Genomic DNA, 17,898 nt, shown 5'->3' on the forward strand with positions numbered 1-17,898 from the left:
ATGTATACTAGTGATACTAATCCTTTTCATCAACATCGACAACATGAGTACATAGTAATGATATTTAAGGTTCACATTGCAACCTCAAGGTTCTCATTGCAAGAACTAACTCGCAAGTATGGCGCGTCGATCTGGACAAAAACACTTTTCATATGCAATTCTCTAAGTCACAAAAATGCAATATCACAAGATAACTCCTACGTGGCTTAGTTTTATCGATTTCATCCATTTACCAAAGTTTATTGTAAATAATTTCGTCAATCACAATGCTTGACAGTTTATTTTAATTAGATGCCAATACTCGCGGCGATCTTGTAAGCTGGTTGTTCCGTTGAGTAGAAAAGATCCTTAAGGTGGTCTTATACACAAAAATCACGATTTATTCTGTTTTTAAAATTTCAAGGATGGAAACTTAAATGTCTCCCTAATCGATCCTAATTATTTTTTCTCACGAAAAGTTTATTTTAGTTAGGGTTTTACCTCAGTGGGTTTTACCCCGAGCAAACAAAAGGGTCATCATTGGCTTATTCTATTGTTTCATTGTTCTATCTTATTGTTTTCTATAATTTATGAATATATGCAAAACGTTTTTCGTTGCTTTTCTTAGCAAACTAAAATTCTCATTCCCTTTTTTTTGGCCGGAAAAGATAACTCAAAAAGTAATCATAAAGCTAACTTCAGTATACTAACTTGATAAAATTTTCATGGTAGACTTTTGATAAATTTGGGTCGGACGTGGAATGAACGAAGTACAACACTTTTAGGTTCCAGTATAATAACGACTGTTTATTTTAGATAGATCGTAGAAGTTTTATATTTATAGCCTGTAACTGAAACGTTAAATACTGGAAAGGTTTTATTTATTCGAGGTTCAGCTCCGAGGCAAAAATATTTAAAAATAAATAAAACCAATTCCGTCATTCTAGCTTTAAAACCTAGTTTGTTATCATTTTTACAAAAATCGTCAATTTTCCACCATTGGATGTGTCTGGTATGAGTAACTATAATGATTGAAGACTCTTTTTTCACTCAGAGCAACTTGGCCTACAATATGGCATGAAAAGATTTCTATATTTTTCAAAATAAAAGAAAAAAAATGTGTACAATAGCGTTTTAGTATCAGTGAGATACAGACTCTCTCAAACTAGATTAACCTTCCAAATGGCGTGATCGTCTTATTCTCCCGAGTCTATATCCCACTGATCCCATTTGACCAATACTTAAGTACCCTACACATGAAATTATCACATTTTTACAAAAAAACTGTGCCTGCTGTTCTTGTTAGGTCGACTGTGTATGTTCTCAATGTCAGATTTGACTTCTTTTTAGCTAAAAAAGTTAGGAAAACAGTCTTCACTCTTCAGGATCCTTGCTGATCAACCCATAACCTTCAGCAGTTCTGGGGCCAGTTGTATGAAACTCTTCACTACATTTTGCATGGTTAAATTCTGGTTAACTCAGAAATTCACGATTCTGATTGGCCAATTCTGTGACGAACAGTGCAATCAGTAAAATAACGAAATAAAATTATTAGAGTTCACTGGTCACGAACTACAGTTAAAAGTTAACCACTAACCAGCTTTTTATACAACTCGCCCCAGCTCATAATCTTACCTTCAAGTACATATGAGACAGACACAGATGTGAAACTGAAGCCAAATTACACGATTTTACTTTCGTACAATGTGCGCATGCGTAATTTGCTTGGCAACTGTCATGTTAGAACTTTTAACTGAGTAAATCGGTAGAAGAATTGAGAATTTTTGACAAATAAATGCCGATTTAAACAAAAAACTTTAGTGCGATGTCCTGATTTGATTTAACATTTTTCAAAAGAAGGATGGAGGGGGTCTTCAGATTTTTCACAAAAGCAACTTTCATCTTGAAAAAATCTTCATGACACTTGCCTAGGCGTCTTGCCAAGCTCACCGAAAGTTAGCACGTGCGGCCAACACATGTGACACAAAACAATGAGCAAAAACACTGAGCTATACCGTAGATATAATGTCTATGAGCTATACTTATGGCTAAAAGTACCATCATCCAGCTGATCTGAGATCATGACGTCATAAGGCGTCTCGACAAAACTGAGTTATCATGTGCCTGGTGTTATTTGTCCTTATTTTTCTAACTAATAGTATAAAGGGCGAAAAATTTAAATTCTAATTTACAGTTGAGAAAAAATAAGCGTGTTTTTGCCTAAATATAATAAAATTACTTGATATTTCGAGTGTCGAAGTCATAATGCAATGAAGGAAATGATAATTCAGTTTTGTCGAAGATCTGGCTTCTGATTAGTTGATTTTTATACCTAGATCAGCTAAATAGACAATCCAGAAGACATTGTCCTGAAAGCCGGGCTGAAAAGACTCTGCACAGCCCATAGAAGAAAAGACAGCCCCTAAAAGAAAAGCTACACCAGTTGGTACCATAGAGTAGCCAATAAAACTTAACCATTTCAGACCATGTGATCTAAAATGGTTTCAAATCACGTGGTCTATGCTAGAAATTAGAAAAATAAGAAAATAGCACAAATTGATACATTTTACAGAATCTGATGAGACTATGTCGGTCAAATACAGGCATTTGCAAATTCAGTCAAGTATTAACTGTGCTTCTTCTCTCGACAAGGGAGGGCCGGGAAGCATTAAGTTGTACGGCGACAAAGAAGAAGTGGAACGACTCTCTGAAATAATTAGACAGACTGGAGTGTTTCCATGGTCGCACATAAATGGGGAAAACTTTAATGTTATAGGATTAACATTAACTCTCCTAGAAGAAAAGGGCAACGACAATAAATTCCAATTGATGAAAATGGAACTCATTCGTATTTTAGAAAATGAAGGTTTTCAGGTGAAAAGTATGACGTCTACTCTGGTTGGAGTGGTCCTATTGGAAAGGCTAATAATGTACAAAGAGTTTCCGGCATAAAAAGGTAAATGAAAAATATAGAATAAAGAATTTTAAAGAATTTTATTTTGTGCTATGTTTTGTGGGAAACGATCGCTGAGCTCTGCTATAATTCCTGCTGGAAGTGCTCGCCATCTGGCCCATCTCCAAGTGAAGCAGAAAGCATGGCGGATTTTAGGCTTTGCCCTAGGAATTTTTCCGCAACTTACTTGCATATGACTGTTCTTATAGGGGCATAGCAATGACAAAAGAAAGAGACAAAGAACTTTTGAAAACAATGCATAATATATCCTATTTGTACAGATTCCTCCCCTCCCTAGTGGTTGTCATTTTTAAATTCTGGCTATGGGCTTTGCCCACGCCACAGCCCAAAGCCCACGCCACAGCCCAAATGGTCCTAAATGACCATGGTAATGATCACATTCACAGACATACCACAATCCAATTATATCATGCCCATCTGCTTCTGGGGTTTTGACTAAAAATACTTTTGGTGCTTGGTGAATATTTTCCCCCCCAATTTTTGTTTTTTAACTAAGAAGTTCAAATTGTTTCCTTTCGGGTGTTCCTTTTTTTAAAAATTGAACAAAGAAGTGGTTTCTTGCTGTTCTTGTGATGCGCTCTAAATGCTTTATTGAGGAGGAAATCAGGTAAGCAACTACAAAGGGTTTTAAAAAATTAAAATATCTTCATTTCTTCTGTTTGGACTTTAGTATATAAAGCATCTATCAGTAGTTATATTTTCTAATAATATTTTCTTTGACAAAATTTATCAGGGTTTAATAATTATTCTTTCTGTACCTTAATTGTACCCACTATTAACTATTAATAAAGGGTAGACTAAATTGAGCACTGTGAGACTTATCAGATCCCTCTTATTTTGCAGGAATAAGATGCTAATTGGAAAAAAAGCAAGAGATAGCTTGCATTTTCTGTTCTGAAACATTGCAATGAAGCAAAATACAATGTATCATACACATGAACTGCACATTGATTAAGGATTGTGTCTCATCAAATCTTTAACAAACCTTCTTAATTTCCTAAACCATACCCCCAAGAGGGCTAGGTAATGCATGGGGTCATTAAGGATAATCAAGAGTGAGAACCCCCTTGCATTTGTCAAAGTTTGAAACATGAAATCACTGCAACTAAAAGAAAAGCTACACCAGGTGCCATACTAGCAGCTATAGTCAGGCACTGATATAGGATTTCTAGAAGGGGGTGGTGAAAGCAGATGACTGGAGGGCAACTTATAAGTGTCTAAAATAATTTGGAAGTCAATTTTGTAACAAGTTTGAAAAGTAGAAAATATATTGTAGGTTTCCATAACACAGTCCAGTAACTGGATCTCCACTTTTGGGCTGGCCCTGATATAGTTGCTGAGACATTACCTAAATTTCTTAAAATTCCTTGGTATTGCCTTGATAAATGATGATCTGCGTATATTATGTCAATTTTATTTTCAAATTGGGCAGTGTAATAGTAATAATCATGGACAACATCACAGGTATTACCATAGGCAGTCTAATAAGCGATTTTTACTTATGCGCTAAAACAATGCACTGACAGATGCAAGTAACAGTGTGTCAATTTCATCAAAGATCAAAGTGAAAGATTTGAAAACTATGACATTTTCCCCCAAAATGGCGGGTAATGCAAGTGGTCTATAGCGATTAGCGAAAGCATTGTGGAAATTCATTGATTCTGTGGTTTTATTCGAATATCTTTTTAATAACCCTAAAATAATTTCAAAATGTCAGCATATTTTGAGATATGAGGGATTCCATCTATTTCAGCGCGTCGGTTCTGATCAAAGGATTGAGCGAGTCTATTGATTCAAAAGTTGTCCAAATTTCACATGTTTTTAATTTCTTTGAACAAACACTCCGTCATTAAGAAATAGAGCGAACAGAATTGGTGTTGAATAAACCGACAGGACCGAATATTTTAAGAAATATCGCAGTTTAATATGCGAACAAATCTCTCTAATATAGGGAATATTTCTGAAAATATTCCCAGTGAACGAAATAAAAGAAACTATGTAGATATTAATTTTACAACACTGTGATTTTACAAATAGTTATAGACTTGACTCCAAATGTATATTTTTTAAACAGTGTAAAATATGTCAGTTCTGTTTTTTTAAAATTCGTTTAAAATTTTTCCCTTTCTCTGCAACACAGTGACACTGTTTATTATTTTTTTAGCCCAATGGACCATGCTGGCATGCTCATGAACATTTTATTCTAATGTTTACTTATATTCCTGTAAAGTTTGTTGTCTTAAGGCCCTGTTACACGGTGCAATTTTTCCTGCAACTTGCAATGCAATTCCTCTTTTGAGTGATGTAAATTTGGCAACGACCAAACTTTTGTCATTACATTCCATGGCGTTTCTTACACTTACATTTTCAAGACACTAATTTACATCTTTTAAAAGTAAAAGTGCATTGCAACTTGTCCTTTAGTCGGGCCATTGTAACATGGCCTTTAGTCGGTCGGATTACTAGTAATTTGGCCATTCCAAAATTGCAATGGAAGACTGGTGACTAGGAGATTAACGTAAAGTACAACTTAAATAAATAATATTGAAAAAATGTATCAAAATGTTGCTGTCGTTTATATCTTGAGACAATCTGGATTGCATGAGTAAAATAACCCGCGCGCGTGGTGTAATTTGGCTACTTTTGCCTACAGAACTTACAGTTTCAATTTATACATTGACAATTTAAAGGAAAACTGAATATCAGATAAGAGCATCTTGATGTGTCTATCCTAACAAAGTAAAATTGACAATTACAACAACCAATACCCGGTCAGAAAAATAACAGTTTGATGAAAAGGTTTACAGCTGTTTCTATGACCAGAGAGGTCTCAATGACTGAAACAATTAATTTCTAAGAGGAAGATCTATACTATACTGAAAATCTTGTACGTAACGATAATCCAGGCAGCATAATAAAGAAAACATTTGAACTTTATTAATACAGAAATGTACAGTTCCAAATTACGAGAGAGTGATTGACTATAGCTCAAAATATTTAATGCAATTTCTTTGAGAATGTTCAAATTTTGGTATATTACAGTGTTGCACAAGCAACAAAAGGGACAGGTTTAAATAGAAACAGTTAAATAAATTGTCTTATAGTTATCTTCTTAGTCGGATAATTTTACTCCTTCTGCAAAAGATTGCAGATTATATGAAACTAGTTGCCAGTCTTATACGCTAGTGCGCTGTTGTCGTTAATGTTGTCTATTAACATGACCCGTTAGTGCGAGTTCTTCTTGTGGTGGCGGAGTTTGCGGAGGACTTTGGAACGCTTCAGGATCGTTTCTTCCATTTCTTGGCCAGGTGATTTGACATCGTTGGCTTCTTTTTCTTTGTCGTCTGCGAAAAATAAATCGCACTTATAACCCATGTATCCTCTCTCCATGAAATCCTTCATCAGTGTGACCTTGTATGCAATTCTTTAGAAATTGAAAACCAATAGCTTGCTATTAAAGTATTTTGAATTTAAAATTAAGCCTCGTAATTTATTCAGCCTAACCCTGGATCCGCCTGAAATGGAAACGTACAAACATAAATAAAAACGTACATAAACCAAAACGTAAAAACATAAATAACTTGACGCAAGTTCTCTGGCACGTTTTCTAAGATGCACACACATGATTTTTCTCAAAAATCAAAGCGATTTTAAAAGACGTACTGAATTCGTATAGACTATAGAATAACAAAAACAGACGCGGATGAAGTTTACAGTTTAGATTATAATTATAATCATTTATTAAACATGTTTTTCAATAATGCGCTTATGTCACAATACAACTGCTTTTTTATTATGTTAATTGCCAATTGGCTGGAAAAAATCAACTTTAGCCCCGTTTACACTACACTCAATTTATTGGCACGGCACGGCTAAAATGGGCACCCGTACCCATTTCATCTGTACTCGGCCTTTGTTTTGGTAGCCTGAACACTAATAAAATTGGGTACGGGTGCCCATTTTAGCCGTGCCGTGCTGATAAATTCAGTGTAGTGTAAACGGGGCTTTTATCAACTAAACTTAACTTTGCAAGTATCTTACAATACACACGACAAGAGTCTCGCTATTCATCGTCGCTCCTGTCACAAACGTTTATCAGAAAAGTAGTATTCGAATCACTTCGCAAACACCTCTTGCGACAAAGTCTGGAGAAACATTTAAGACAAGCCCTACTGCAAACGAAAAGAAAACGAGCGAATATCGAAATAATCGCAAAGCATACAAGAAGAACAAGAATTGCAGGAAACATCCCTAAAGTAAGAACCTCCAGCCATTTGAAAGCTTTAAAAACTGGCACCAAAGGTCCCTCGATGTTTTGATGAGAATTAGAAAACACGGACCTAAACAGGTTTATCAGAGCTAAAACTATCAAAAACATCAAGGAAATGGACTCGAGGTTGTTCGAGAAAGAATTTTGAAATGGTTTAATTTTGAGATGAAGCCATAGAATGAAAAGGCAAGCAAGCGTCATGCAGAATAATCTGATGGATGGCTCGGTCACCACGCAAAATATTACAACCAAAATAAATCGACGAGCAATCAAAATGCTCTGCCAATACAAAGCTCCTCGCTTGCTCGTTTCATTTGGCTGTGCGTATGGACCTAGAAGCAACTCTTTTAAAGCGCTCAAATTTTCGCTTTCCTCGGCATGTTCGTCTTCAGATCGACAAACATGCGGACTAGCCTTTGAAACAAGAACGACAGAGGACAAACAACAGCTAGAGGAATTTCTGACGGTTATTTTATGGTAAAGTTTGAACGGAATCCAAGCGAGAACTAATATGAATGGAACGACAAAGATGGCATTGAAAATAAACGATGCATATTGCCACCATTCTTAGCATACGACGTTTCCATTGTAAAACCATCTGAGCTTGCCTGCAACGGGGACACAGCGAATTAGCGAAATACTGACGGTAGCCAGGGTCACGTAGCCAAGGAACACTGTTTTGACGCTGGCTTGAAGGTAGGGAGAAATGTCAGGTCGAAGAAAACCTCTCTTGCAACGAATGAGGACGTGGAAGGCATAGAGAAGAAAGATTGCAGCGAGCGTCCCGAAGACCGGAGCAACTTTAAAAAGAAGCTTTGTTTTTGGTGTCAGCCCTGGAATTGGGCAGACAAAACCACGATTTGTTACACCTGGTTGGAAGTTGAAGAAGCCAAGGACGGGCATGAGAAATTCAGTTTCAAAGAATTCGGTCAGCGAAGTCGACCAGAGAAGCAGTTGTGATATTTGGTAGAAATAAAAGATTATTTCCAATAAACCCGAAAATTGTCTTTTATCTTGTTTTGTTTGCTCTAATGAAGACAGCGATTGATTGTTTTGTTCAGTGTCGTCCTCAGGAACCAGATCAACGTGACGGTATAAAGCCGTTTGCCAGTTTGCGAAGCGGCTACCATCTATAAACGTTTTAAACCAAAAATCTGTCGTAAAGGATATTTTATCATTGGAGGTTTAAGACGACGAGAGCTGCCATTAAGAAGACATACACTAGAAATACAATCCAGAACCAATAGTCGTTGCATTTTCGTGTTAAAGTACAGTTCGTTGACCAGATAGCCTGGAATAGCCAGATGAACACACCACACATAAAACCAGTACGTTTACCTTGACATGCATTGTACTCAGTGCTGTCAGATGGCGGGGACCTGCAGTAGCCAAACGGGCAAGTGAGAAAGCCAACGTAGGTGGATTCGAACTAGTTTTATATCCCCAAAAGTTTGACTTTGATCTAATGTATGGAATACATATTGCGCCTCGCGGGCATGGGAGGCACTTGACACCAGAGTCTACATTCAATCCTCTCCCCGTTCTCTTTGCAAAGAGTAGAAGTTATAGTCACATTTCCTGCATGAGAGAGCGAGTGCGCTGTCATCACGACTGTTTAGGCTGAAGTATTTATAATTAGTCTTTTCAATGGCGTTAGCCAAGGGACAGATACTCAGGGAAGAGTTATCCAATGATATTTGCTCTGCTTTGGGTATCAGGATTATTGGTTCGTCGACAGGTTAAGTGATGCGATTGAATGTTGTATTATATATATCCCCCTTTCCAGTGCTGTAGCATCGTAGGAAAGATGAGGCTACAAATTCCGCCCCATTACTCGCAATGATCTTCGGAATAGTTTGCCTAAACACACAATGATATAAACTCAGATCCGCTTGACCACGATTAACAATGTCACCGCCTTGGAACCGGGCAAAATTATTCAAAATTGTGCAATTTGTTAATTTCACTTTTACTCCTGTGACCGCCAAAACGCTGGAAACTAAAGCGATATTTTCTTTGAACAATACATTGACAATAACAACCTGAAAGATCCGGTTAAAACAGTTTTCTTCCTGCGACTTATAACTGAACAAATCGGGAGAAATGCTAATTCTATTGCGCCCCTGAACTGTCCAAATTCCTGTTCCGGAAAAACGAGGAATCTTCTATTCTTAGCGAGGTAGTTCCTTCCAATAAAACATTAAGTGCTTTGCAGGAATTGTTCTTAAATGTTGTATTTGTAATCAGAATCTTTGAATTGTTCAATAACAGCAATATTACGGCCGTCGTGCAAGGAATAATCCTGTTTGAATCGATGATAGAATTTTTGCATGTCAGTGAAGTTTGACCTATGATTGTTATTATTCCTGTCAAGCCAATATTCTCCCGAAATACACAGTCATCCAAAGTTACATTATTTAATCTAGATTTATTTGAAGAAACAAAAATACTGCTACCAGCCATATTTAGGTTTCCGAGGAAACGCGTATTTTTTAAAGTGACATCACCTGGTGTATCTTCAAGTGCCAAATACAATACACCTAAAGCGCCAATTCCTGACAGTTTGTTTCGAACGAAGCTCACGTTGTTGGTTTGAAGATTAAATGTCGACGTTTCAGGTGAGACATCCGCTTGCACAATACCAAAATCAATGGCGCTATGTTCATGAAAATTATCATCGTCAAGACGAACTGTAGCAGCTTCGTCGATAATAATAAACAAAGCCCCGCCAATATTTCTCAGAAATGAACTGCCACGAACAATTGCAATAAGGTTGTTGGCAAGTATGAACACCGCAGCATTGGCTCCCGTTACGATTCCTGAGAACGATGAGTTAATTATACTTAGAAAGACGGAATTCTTCGATTCTGGTGGTTCTTGGTTCTTACCAATATATACCACGTTACCAATATATATCACTCCACCGTAATTTGATGTCGAAATGTTCTCAAAATTTGAGTTTTGAATAGTTAGCATCGAAAACGACGCGTCGATTGTAATTATACCGCCCGAACCAGTGTTTCTGCCATTACGAAAACAAGAATCACGAATGTGAAGGTTACATTCAGCGACGACAAACACTTCAAATAAACCACCAGCGAAAATGATCGAATTGTATCCGTCTAATTGAAAGTTTGAGATGTTCATGTGCGCTGAACCTCCAATCACAGAAAGAGAAGTGGCAAATGTTTTGTAAATAAACCCGTGATCAAATGTCATGAACAATTCGTCGGTGAAAAGAGTAAACATGCTGTCATATTCGTCGCTCGCGTTTGTGTGACTATTTTCTTCCATCCTCAGTCGATTGACTGCAAGCTTCGTCGCTCCAAGTTGGTTTATAATGAAAATCATTCCATATCCCTCAAAGAGGTTTTCCTTAAAACTGCAGTTTCTCATTTCAATGCTGATCGTAGAATTTCCCTCGCGGCAATATAAAAAAAGAATTGACGAAAGAGAATTTCCATTTTGAAGGAAAGACGTATTAGTTACGTTTATGGAGACCTCAATCCCAGTGTCGACCTCAATTCGTATGCACGCTTTATTCTGTTGGAAGATAACAGAATCCAACGTCAGATCAAATTGCCGCAGGTTCAACACTTCAATATGCATGCTGGTAAGTTTCGTCTCCGCAAATACGGTATCCTTTGCAAATACAGAGGTGTCAAAAAAGCGAAAAGATGTATTCAAAAAGTTTAGACCGAGAAAACCAACTTGTACACCGTTCATTAGCTTAGTTCCGTTCACCAACCAGGGGTTTCCATGGAGACACGAGATGTAAGCACGTGATCTGATACTGACGAATAATATGCTTTAATTAATACGAATTCCCGGTTGTCCAGGATCTTGGTTTTCGCATTGGTAAGGGTTTTTGGCCGTTTCTTTGCCATCCAGGTAGATTACTGACCCTTCTGTCAGTTGTAGAATGCCATAAGATATACTGCGACAAGGGAATATTGGAGTACCGCAATTTGTCGTATCATTCCCATTGAAACGCGATACATAGATTGAGTGTTGAGATGATTCACGACACACTGAAATATAATGAAAGGATTAAACAAATGGTGTATATTTCGTAACACCCATACAGGTGGACTATTTGGTTAGCATCTGCAGGAATTTCACTAGGCAAAGTGAGCGACGCACAAGAATTGGAAAATAAAACAGCTGTAAAATAAGAAAGTTACGGAATTCTATCGCGTAATAGTTTTTTTACAGATGTCACAAATCATGTGAAATCTCTAATCATCAGCTTAAAGTTTAAATGAGAAGGTCGATTACTTAACATTTCGAAGAGAGTTTTAAAAAACAAAGATATCCTTCTCACCAGAGGAATATACTAAGACTGCATACAATCCTGCCAACCAGATCAACAGCATCTTCTGATTAAAACAAGCGCAAGCAATGACGAGCAATCAAAGTTACAGTGATATAACTGACAGCTCAATTGTACAAAGAACTTCTGAGAAAGTGAAGAAAACAATTTATCATAAGCAGGGCATCACAGAACATAATGAAATTCCTTTTCAAACAGGAAGTCCATTTTGCGCCTATATTTTCAATTTTATTTTTTGCTTTTTTTTCGTTTTCATAATAAAGTGTTCCGTAATAAATTCAAAATTTAACTTTAAGTATATATTTAAGAGTAATTTCTTTAAAACTAACTAAAGATTCAAAGCTGTGTCTTATATGGCGATTTTTGCTTGTAGCGCACATGACATTATCGATCTGTACGTACTGTACTGAATATTAAAGCGGATATTAAATCTTGAATAATATGGGTTATTTCACTTATTTGATAGTACACTCCCTTAATATACACTGAGCAGCTGCGTAAAATATTATATGACTTAACTTAATTTCATTCTAAGCCATGCGACTTAATCTACTGACAAAAACGGCACCAAAACGTCGAGTTTCTTTTTATATTTCAAAGCACTCGGTTGGTTCCTTTATTCATTTATTTATTTAGTGAATTTCGTCGAAAACGTACAAACAAAAATAACTTGACGCAATTTCTCTGTCACGTTTTCTAAGATGCACAGACATGATTTTTCTGAAAAATCAAAGCGATTTTAAAAGACGTACCGAATTCGTATAGACTATAGTATAAGAAAAAGAGACGCGGATGAAGTTTGCATTTTCAGTATATTATATTTCCAAAACATTTATAAAACAGGTTTTCAATAAAGCATTTGTCACAGTACAGTTGCTTTTTTATGATTTTAATTAGCTAGAAAGAATCATCTTTATCAACTAAACTCAACTTTGCAATACACACGAAAAGATGCGCTTATGTCACAACACAACTACTTTTTTATTATGTTACCAATTGGCTAGAAAAAATCAACTTTATCAACTAAACTTAACTTTGCAAGTATCTTACAATACACACGACAAGAGTCTCGCTATTTATCGTCGCTCCTGTCACAAACGTTTATCAGAAAAGTAGTATTCGAATCACTTCGGCCTTCGCAAACACCTCTTGCGACAAAGTCTGGAGAAACATTCAAGACAAGCCCTACTGCAAACGAAAAGAAAACGAGCGAATATCGAAATAATCGCAAAGCATACAAGAAGAACAAGAATTGCAGGAAACATCCCTAAAGTAAGAACCTCCAGCCATTTGAAAGCTTTAAAAACTGGCACCAAAGGTCCCTCGATGTTTTGATGAGAACTAGAAAACACGGACCTAAATAGGTTTAACAGAGCTAAAACTATCAAAAACATCAAGGAAATGGACTCGAGGTTGTTCGAGAAAGAATTTTGAAATGGTTTAATTTTGAGATGAAGCCATAGAATGAAAAGGCAAGCAAGCGTCATGCAGAATAATCTGATGGATGGCTCGGTCACCACGCAAAATATTACAACCAAAATAAATCGACGAGCAATCAAAATGCTCTGCCAATACAAAGCTCCTCGCTTGCTCGTTTCATTTGGCTGTGCGTATGGACCTAGAAGCAACTCTTTCAAGGCGCTCAAATTTTCGCTTTCCTCCGCATGTTCGTCTTCAGATCGGCAAACGATGTGAAATAGCCTTTGAAACAAGAACGACAAAGGACAAACATGCAATAGCTAGGAGAAAATTTCTGACGGTTATTTTATCTTTGTAAAGTTTGAACGGAATCCAAGCAAGAACGAATATGAATGGAACGACAAATATAGCATTGAAAATGAACGATGCATATTGCCACCATTCATAGAATACGACGTTCCCATTGTAGAACCATCTTAGCTTTCCTGCAACGGGTGCACAGCGAAGTAGCGAAATACTGACAGTAGCCAGGGTCACGTACGTAGCCAAGGAACACTGTTTTGACGCTGGCTTGAAGGTAGAGAGAAATGTCAGGTTGAAGAGAACCTCTCTTGCAACGAATGAGGACGTGGAAGGCATAGAGAAGAAAGATTGCAGCGAGCGTCCCGAAGACCTGAGCAACTTTGAAAAGAAGCTTTGTCTTTGGTGTCAGCCCTGGAATGGGACAGACAAAACCACGATTTGTTACACCTGGTTGGAAGTTGAAGAAGACAAGGACGGGCATGAGAAATTCAGTTTCAAAGAATTCGGTCAGCGAAGTCGACCAGAGAAGCAGTTGTGATATTTGGTAGAAATAAAAGATGATCTCCAATAAACCCGAAAATTGTCTTTTATCTTGTTTTGTTTGTTCTGATGAAGACAGCGATGGATTGTTTTGTTAAGTGTCCTCCTCAGGAGCCAGATCAACGTGACGGTACGAAGCCTTTTGCCAGTTTGCGAAGCGACTGCCATCTATAAACGTTTTAAACCAAAAAATCTTTCGTAAAGAATATTTTATCATTGGAGGTTTGAAGACGAGGAGAGCTGCCATTAAGAAGACATACACTAGAAATACAATCCAGAACCAATAGTCGTTGCATTTTCGTGTTAAAGTACAGTTTGTTAACCACAGAGTCTCTGAATAGCCAGATGAACACATTCCACACATAAAACCAGTACGTTTACCTTGACATGCATTGTACTCAGTGCTGTCAGATGGCGGGGACCTGCAGTAGCCAAACGGGCAAGTGATTAAAGCCAACGTAGGCGGATTTGAACTAGTTTTATATCTCCAGAAGTTCGACTTTGATCTGATGTATGGAACACATACTGCGCCTCGCGGGCATGGGAGGCACTGGAAACTAGGGTCTACCTTCAAATCTCTCGCCATTCCTCTTTGCAAAGAGTAGAGGTTATAGTCACATTTCCTGCATGAGAGAGCGAGTGCGCTGTCATCACGACTGTTTAGGCTGAAGTATTGATAATTAGTCTTTTCAATGGCGTTAGCCAAGGAACAGATACTCAGGGAAGAGTTGTCCAATGAGATTTGCTCTGCTTTGGGTATCAAGATTATTGGTTCGTCGACAGGTGCAGTGATACGATTGAATGTTGTATTATATATATCCGCGTTTCCAGTGCCATAAAGCCTTAGGAATGAAGATGCTACAAATTCCATCCGATTACTCGTAGTGATCTTCGGAATAGTTTGCCTAAACACACAATTGTTTAAACTCAGATCCGATTGACCACGATTACCAATTTGACCGCCTTGGAACTGGGCAAAATTATTCAAAATGTGTTAATTTCACTTTCCCTCCTATAACCGCCAAAACGCTGGAAATTGAAGCGATATTTTCTTGGAACAATGCATTGAGAGCCTGAAAAGTCTGATCAAAACTGTTAACTTCCGACTTATAACTGAAAAAATGGTGGGAAAATGCCATCTTTATATAGCGCTTCCGAAACCGTCCAAATTCCTGTTCCGGAGAAACGAGGAATCTTCTATTCTTAGCGAGGTAGTTTCTTTCAATGAGACATAAAGTGCTCGGCAGGAATTGTTCTTAAATGTTGTATTCGTAATCAGAATCTATGAGTTGATCAAAGACAACATCATTACGGCCGTCGTGCAAGGAAAAATCCTGTTTGAATCGATGATAGAATTTTTGCATGTGAATGAAGTTTGACCTATGATTAATATTATTCCTGTCAAGCCATAATTCTCCCGAAATGCACAGGTATCCAAAGTTACATTATTGAATCCAGTTTTCTTTGAATAAACAAGAATACTGCTCCTGAATATATTTAGGTAGTTCCCGAGAAAATGCGTGTTTTTAAAAGTGATGTTAACTGGCGAACCTCCAAGTCCGAAATACAATATACCGAGAGTAATATTTACTCGTAGTTTGTTTCGAACGAAGCTAACGTTGTTGCTGTGAAAATGAAAAGTTCCACGAAGGACAACTGCTTCGACAATACCAAAATCAAAGGCACTATTTTCAAGAAAATTATCATGGTCAAGACGGACTGTAGCAGCATCGGTGATATCAAAAACCAAAACCCCGCCAATTTTTCTCAGAAATGAACTGCCACGAACAGTTGCGATCAGGTTGTTGGCATATATGGACACTGCAGCATTTTCGCAGAATTTTTTTATTTTAGCTATTTTTTCAACGTTGAGTTCTTTTCCGGCCAAAAATCTCTATTTTTCTTTCTTTGTTCTTAGGCAGAAATGAGAAAGAAGTCATAAGGGGTGGTATTACAACAGATTCTGTAACAAAGCTGGCAAATTGATAATGAGAAAATGCTCATCTGGCCGTGAAGAAAAAATCGGAAACTAGCGGCCATTTGGACATGTGAAATCTAAAATTCAACCCTAGTCTTTTTCTGCATTTTTAGATCACCGGGGTATTAATCTGAACTCAGTAAACCTTTTATGGATAAAAAGGACTTTGAGGGTCTCAGCTCGATGGCTTTTTCACTGGAATGCAGGGGCCTGGGTTACAGAAAGGGATGAGGGGGGGGGGGGGGGTATTAGGTGGATACGGGGAGATAGTAGAAAATCATTTGTTTTACCTGTGTATGTGTTTTTGAAAACAAGAGACCCTTTAATCGGGATTTTAAGTATATCTAAATAAAATAGAATTATGATGATTTATTATTAAGACGCTGATCACTGACCTCATAATATAATGGATATAGCAAGCATATCTAATAAAGCTGAACGTTTTTTAACAGTACTTTGAACTACTGTTTGATCTGGAGCCCATATTTCTCACCTTATCTACAATTTGCCGTGTATCAATGTGATGAATTCTGAGATATCTGTCCAGGCCACAAGATGCAACAAGTGGTTCTGTTTGATGGAATTGAATGTCCTGAACACTGCCAGAGAATAACTTGTATGATCCTAGATTTTTACCTGGGGTGAAGTGAAAAACAATTTAAGTGTGGGAAAACGTGAAGGTACTAAAGAGTGAAAAATATAAAGTAAAACACAGCAACCTTTGAGTACTCCTGTTTCAAAACCAACCCAAACGTCCGCTATATGGTTTTCGTTTCACACGTGCATCGACGACATATTTTGCGCGATATTTTTGGCTGAGGACGCAACACAATTGAAGAACATGCGCAATACTTGAAAATTAAACCAAAAACGTAGTTACGCACGGGTAGAAATGCTGCCTGAAACCACGACCCAAACCTAGAATGTAGACTTTGTGGACTACATTCATATTTCTGGTTTGCACTTTGAATGGCTAGCAAGTTTCATGACCGGTCAGACAAAACGATGAACACTGGTACCGTCGTACAATGCGTCAAAAGGAAATTTTGATTTGAGCCTCAAATTGTCCATTAGACATCAGAATCTGTTGGGTTGCTCGCTTGCTGCGGCAGAAGTAAAAACACTGCGGTGTTTTACCAAGAAAATAAACGCACTGTATTACTTCAACTCTCGATACTTCTTTTTTTTGCGAAAGAAGTTTATTTAATATCAATTCATTTGCGGTTTTATTGGTGAAATTTGTGTGAGTTTTATTTGTGCACTATTTCCTGTCGCTATTTCATAATATTTCCTGTCGCTAGTTCTGTTTTAATGAAGATAGTCTCTCTTGCATACAAAACTCATAGTGCAGATCACGAAACAAAAAATATCATACGAGTTGACATTACATCTATTTTAGGAAGGGTTTCAAACTCAATATTGGGTAAACGTTTCTTAAATATGAATTTTGCACACTAAAAGACAAGTTTATTTTTCAGTGCTAAGTTACGTCAAACGTGTGTATTTCGGCATTTGTTAGTTTGTTGTTGAAGATCATTCGTGGATAATTCGGGTTTCCATTGAATCACAATGGGAAACGTGGTGTTGAAGTTCAGGATAAAACGTCATTCCGGATCCTCGTTAGGTGTTTGTAAACATTCGTCGGAAAGCTTCGCAATTTCCTCGCGCAGTTGCATCGTGTGTTGTCGTAGTTAATCGAGATGCGTGATTGAGCGCATTGTTCGTTTATCTATTTATCTATTTAGCCCGAAGGTACATTCTATGGTACATTCCATGGCGTTTCTTACACTTACACTTACATTTTGAAAACTCTTCACTAATTTACATCTCTTAAAAGCAGAAGTGCATTGCAAGTTGCAAGAAAAATTGCAGCGTGTAACATGGCCTTTAGTCAGTCGGGTTACGAGTATTTTGGCCATTCCAAAATTGCAATGGAAGACAGGTGACTAGGAGATTAACGTAATGTACAACTTAAATAAATAATATTGAAAAAAATGTATCAAAATGTTGCTGACGTTTATATCTTGACTCTTGAGACAATCTGGATTGCACAAAAATTAAAAAAATAAAACAACCTGCGCGCTGGTGTAATTTGGGTAATT

The 17,898-nt window shown here is 37.3% G+C and overlaps 1 protein-coding gene across 1 annotated transcript; it reads right to left on the reverse strand.

Annotated features, from left to right (window-relative positions):
• Positions 1-6,178: 6,178 nt before the first annotated feature.
• LOC114521026 lies at positions 6,179-9,686 on the reverse strand. Its single transcript, XM_028541416.1, has 4 exons — positions 9,572-9,686; positions 7,800-8,023; positions 7,127-7,637; positions 6,179-6,297 (listed from the first exon to the last, which is right to left on the reverse strand). Exons 1-4 carry the CDS (start codon positions 9,684-9,686, stop codon positions 6,179-6,181), a joined length of 969 nt encoding a protein of 322 aa, XP_028397217.1.
• Positions 9,687-17,898: the final 8,212 nt, after the last annotated feature.

Source organism: Dendronephthya gigantea, unplaced genomic scaffold, assembly GCF_004324835.1.
Source record: "Dendronephthya gigantea isolate DGI-Jeju-01 unplaced genomic scaffold, DenGig_1.0 000019F, whole genome shotgun sequence".
NCBI lineage: Eukaryota > Metazoa > Cnidaria > Anthozoa > Malacalcyonacea > Nephtheidae > Dendronephthya > Dendronephthya gigantea.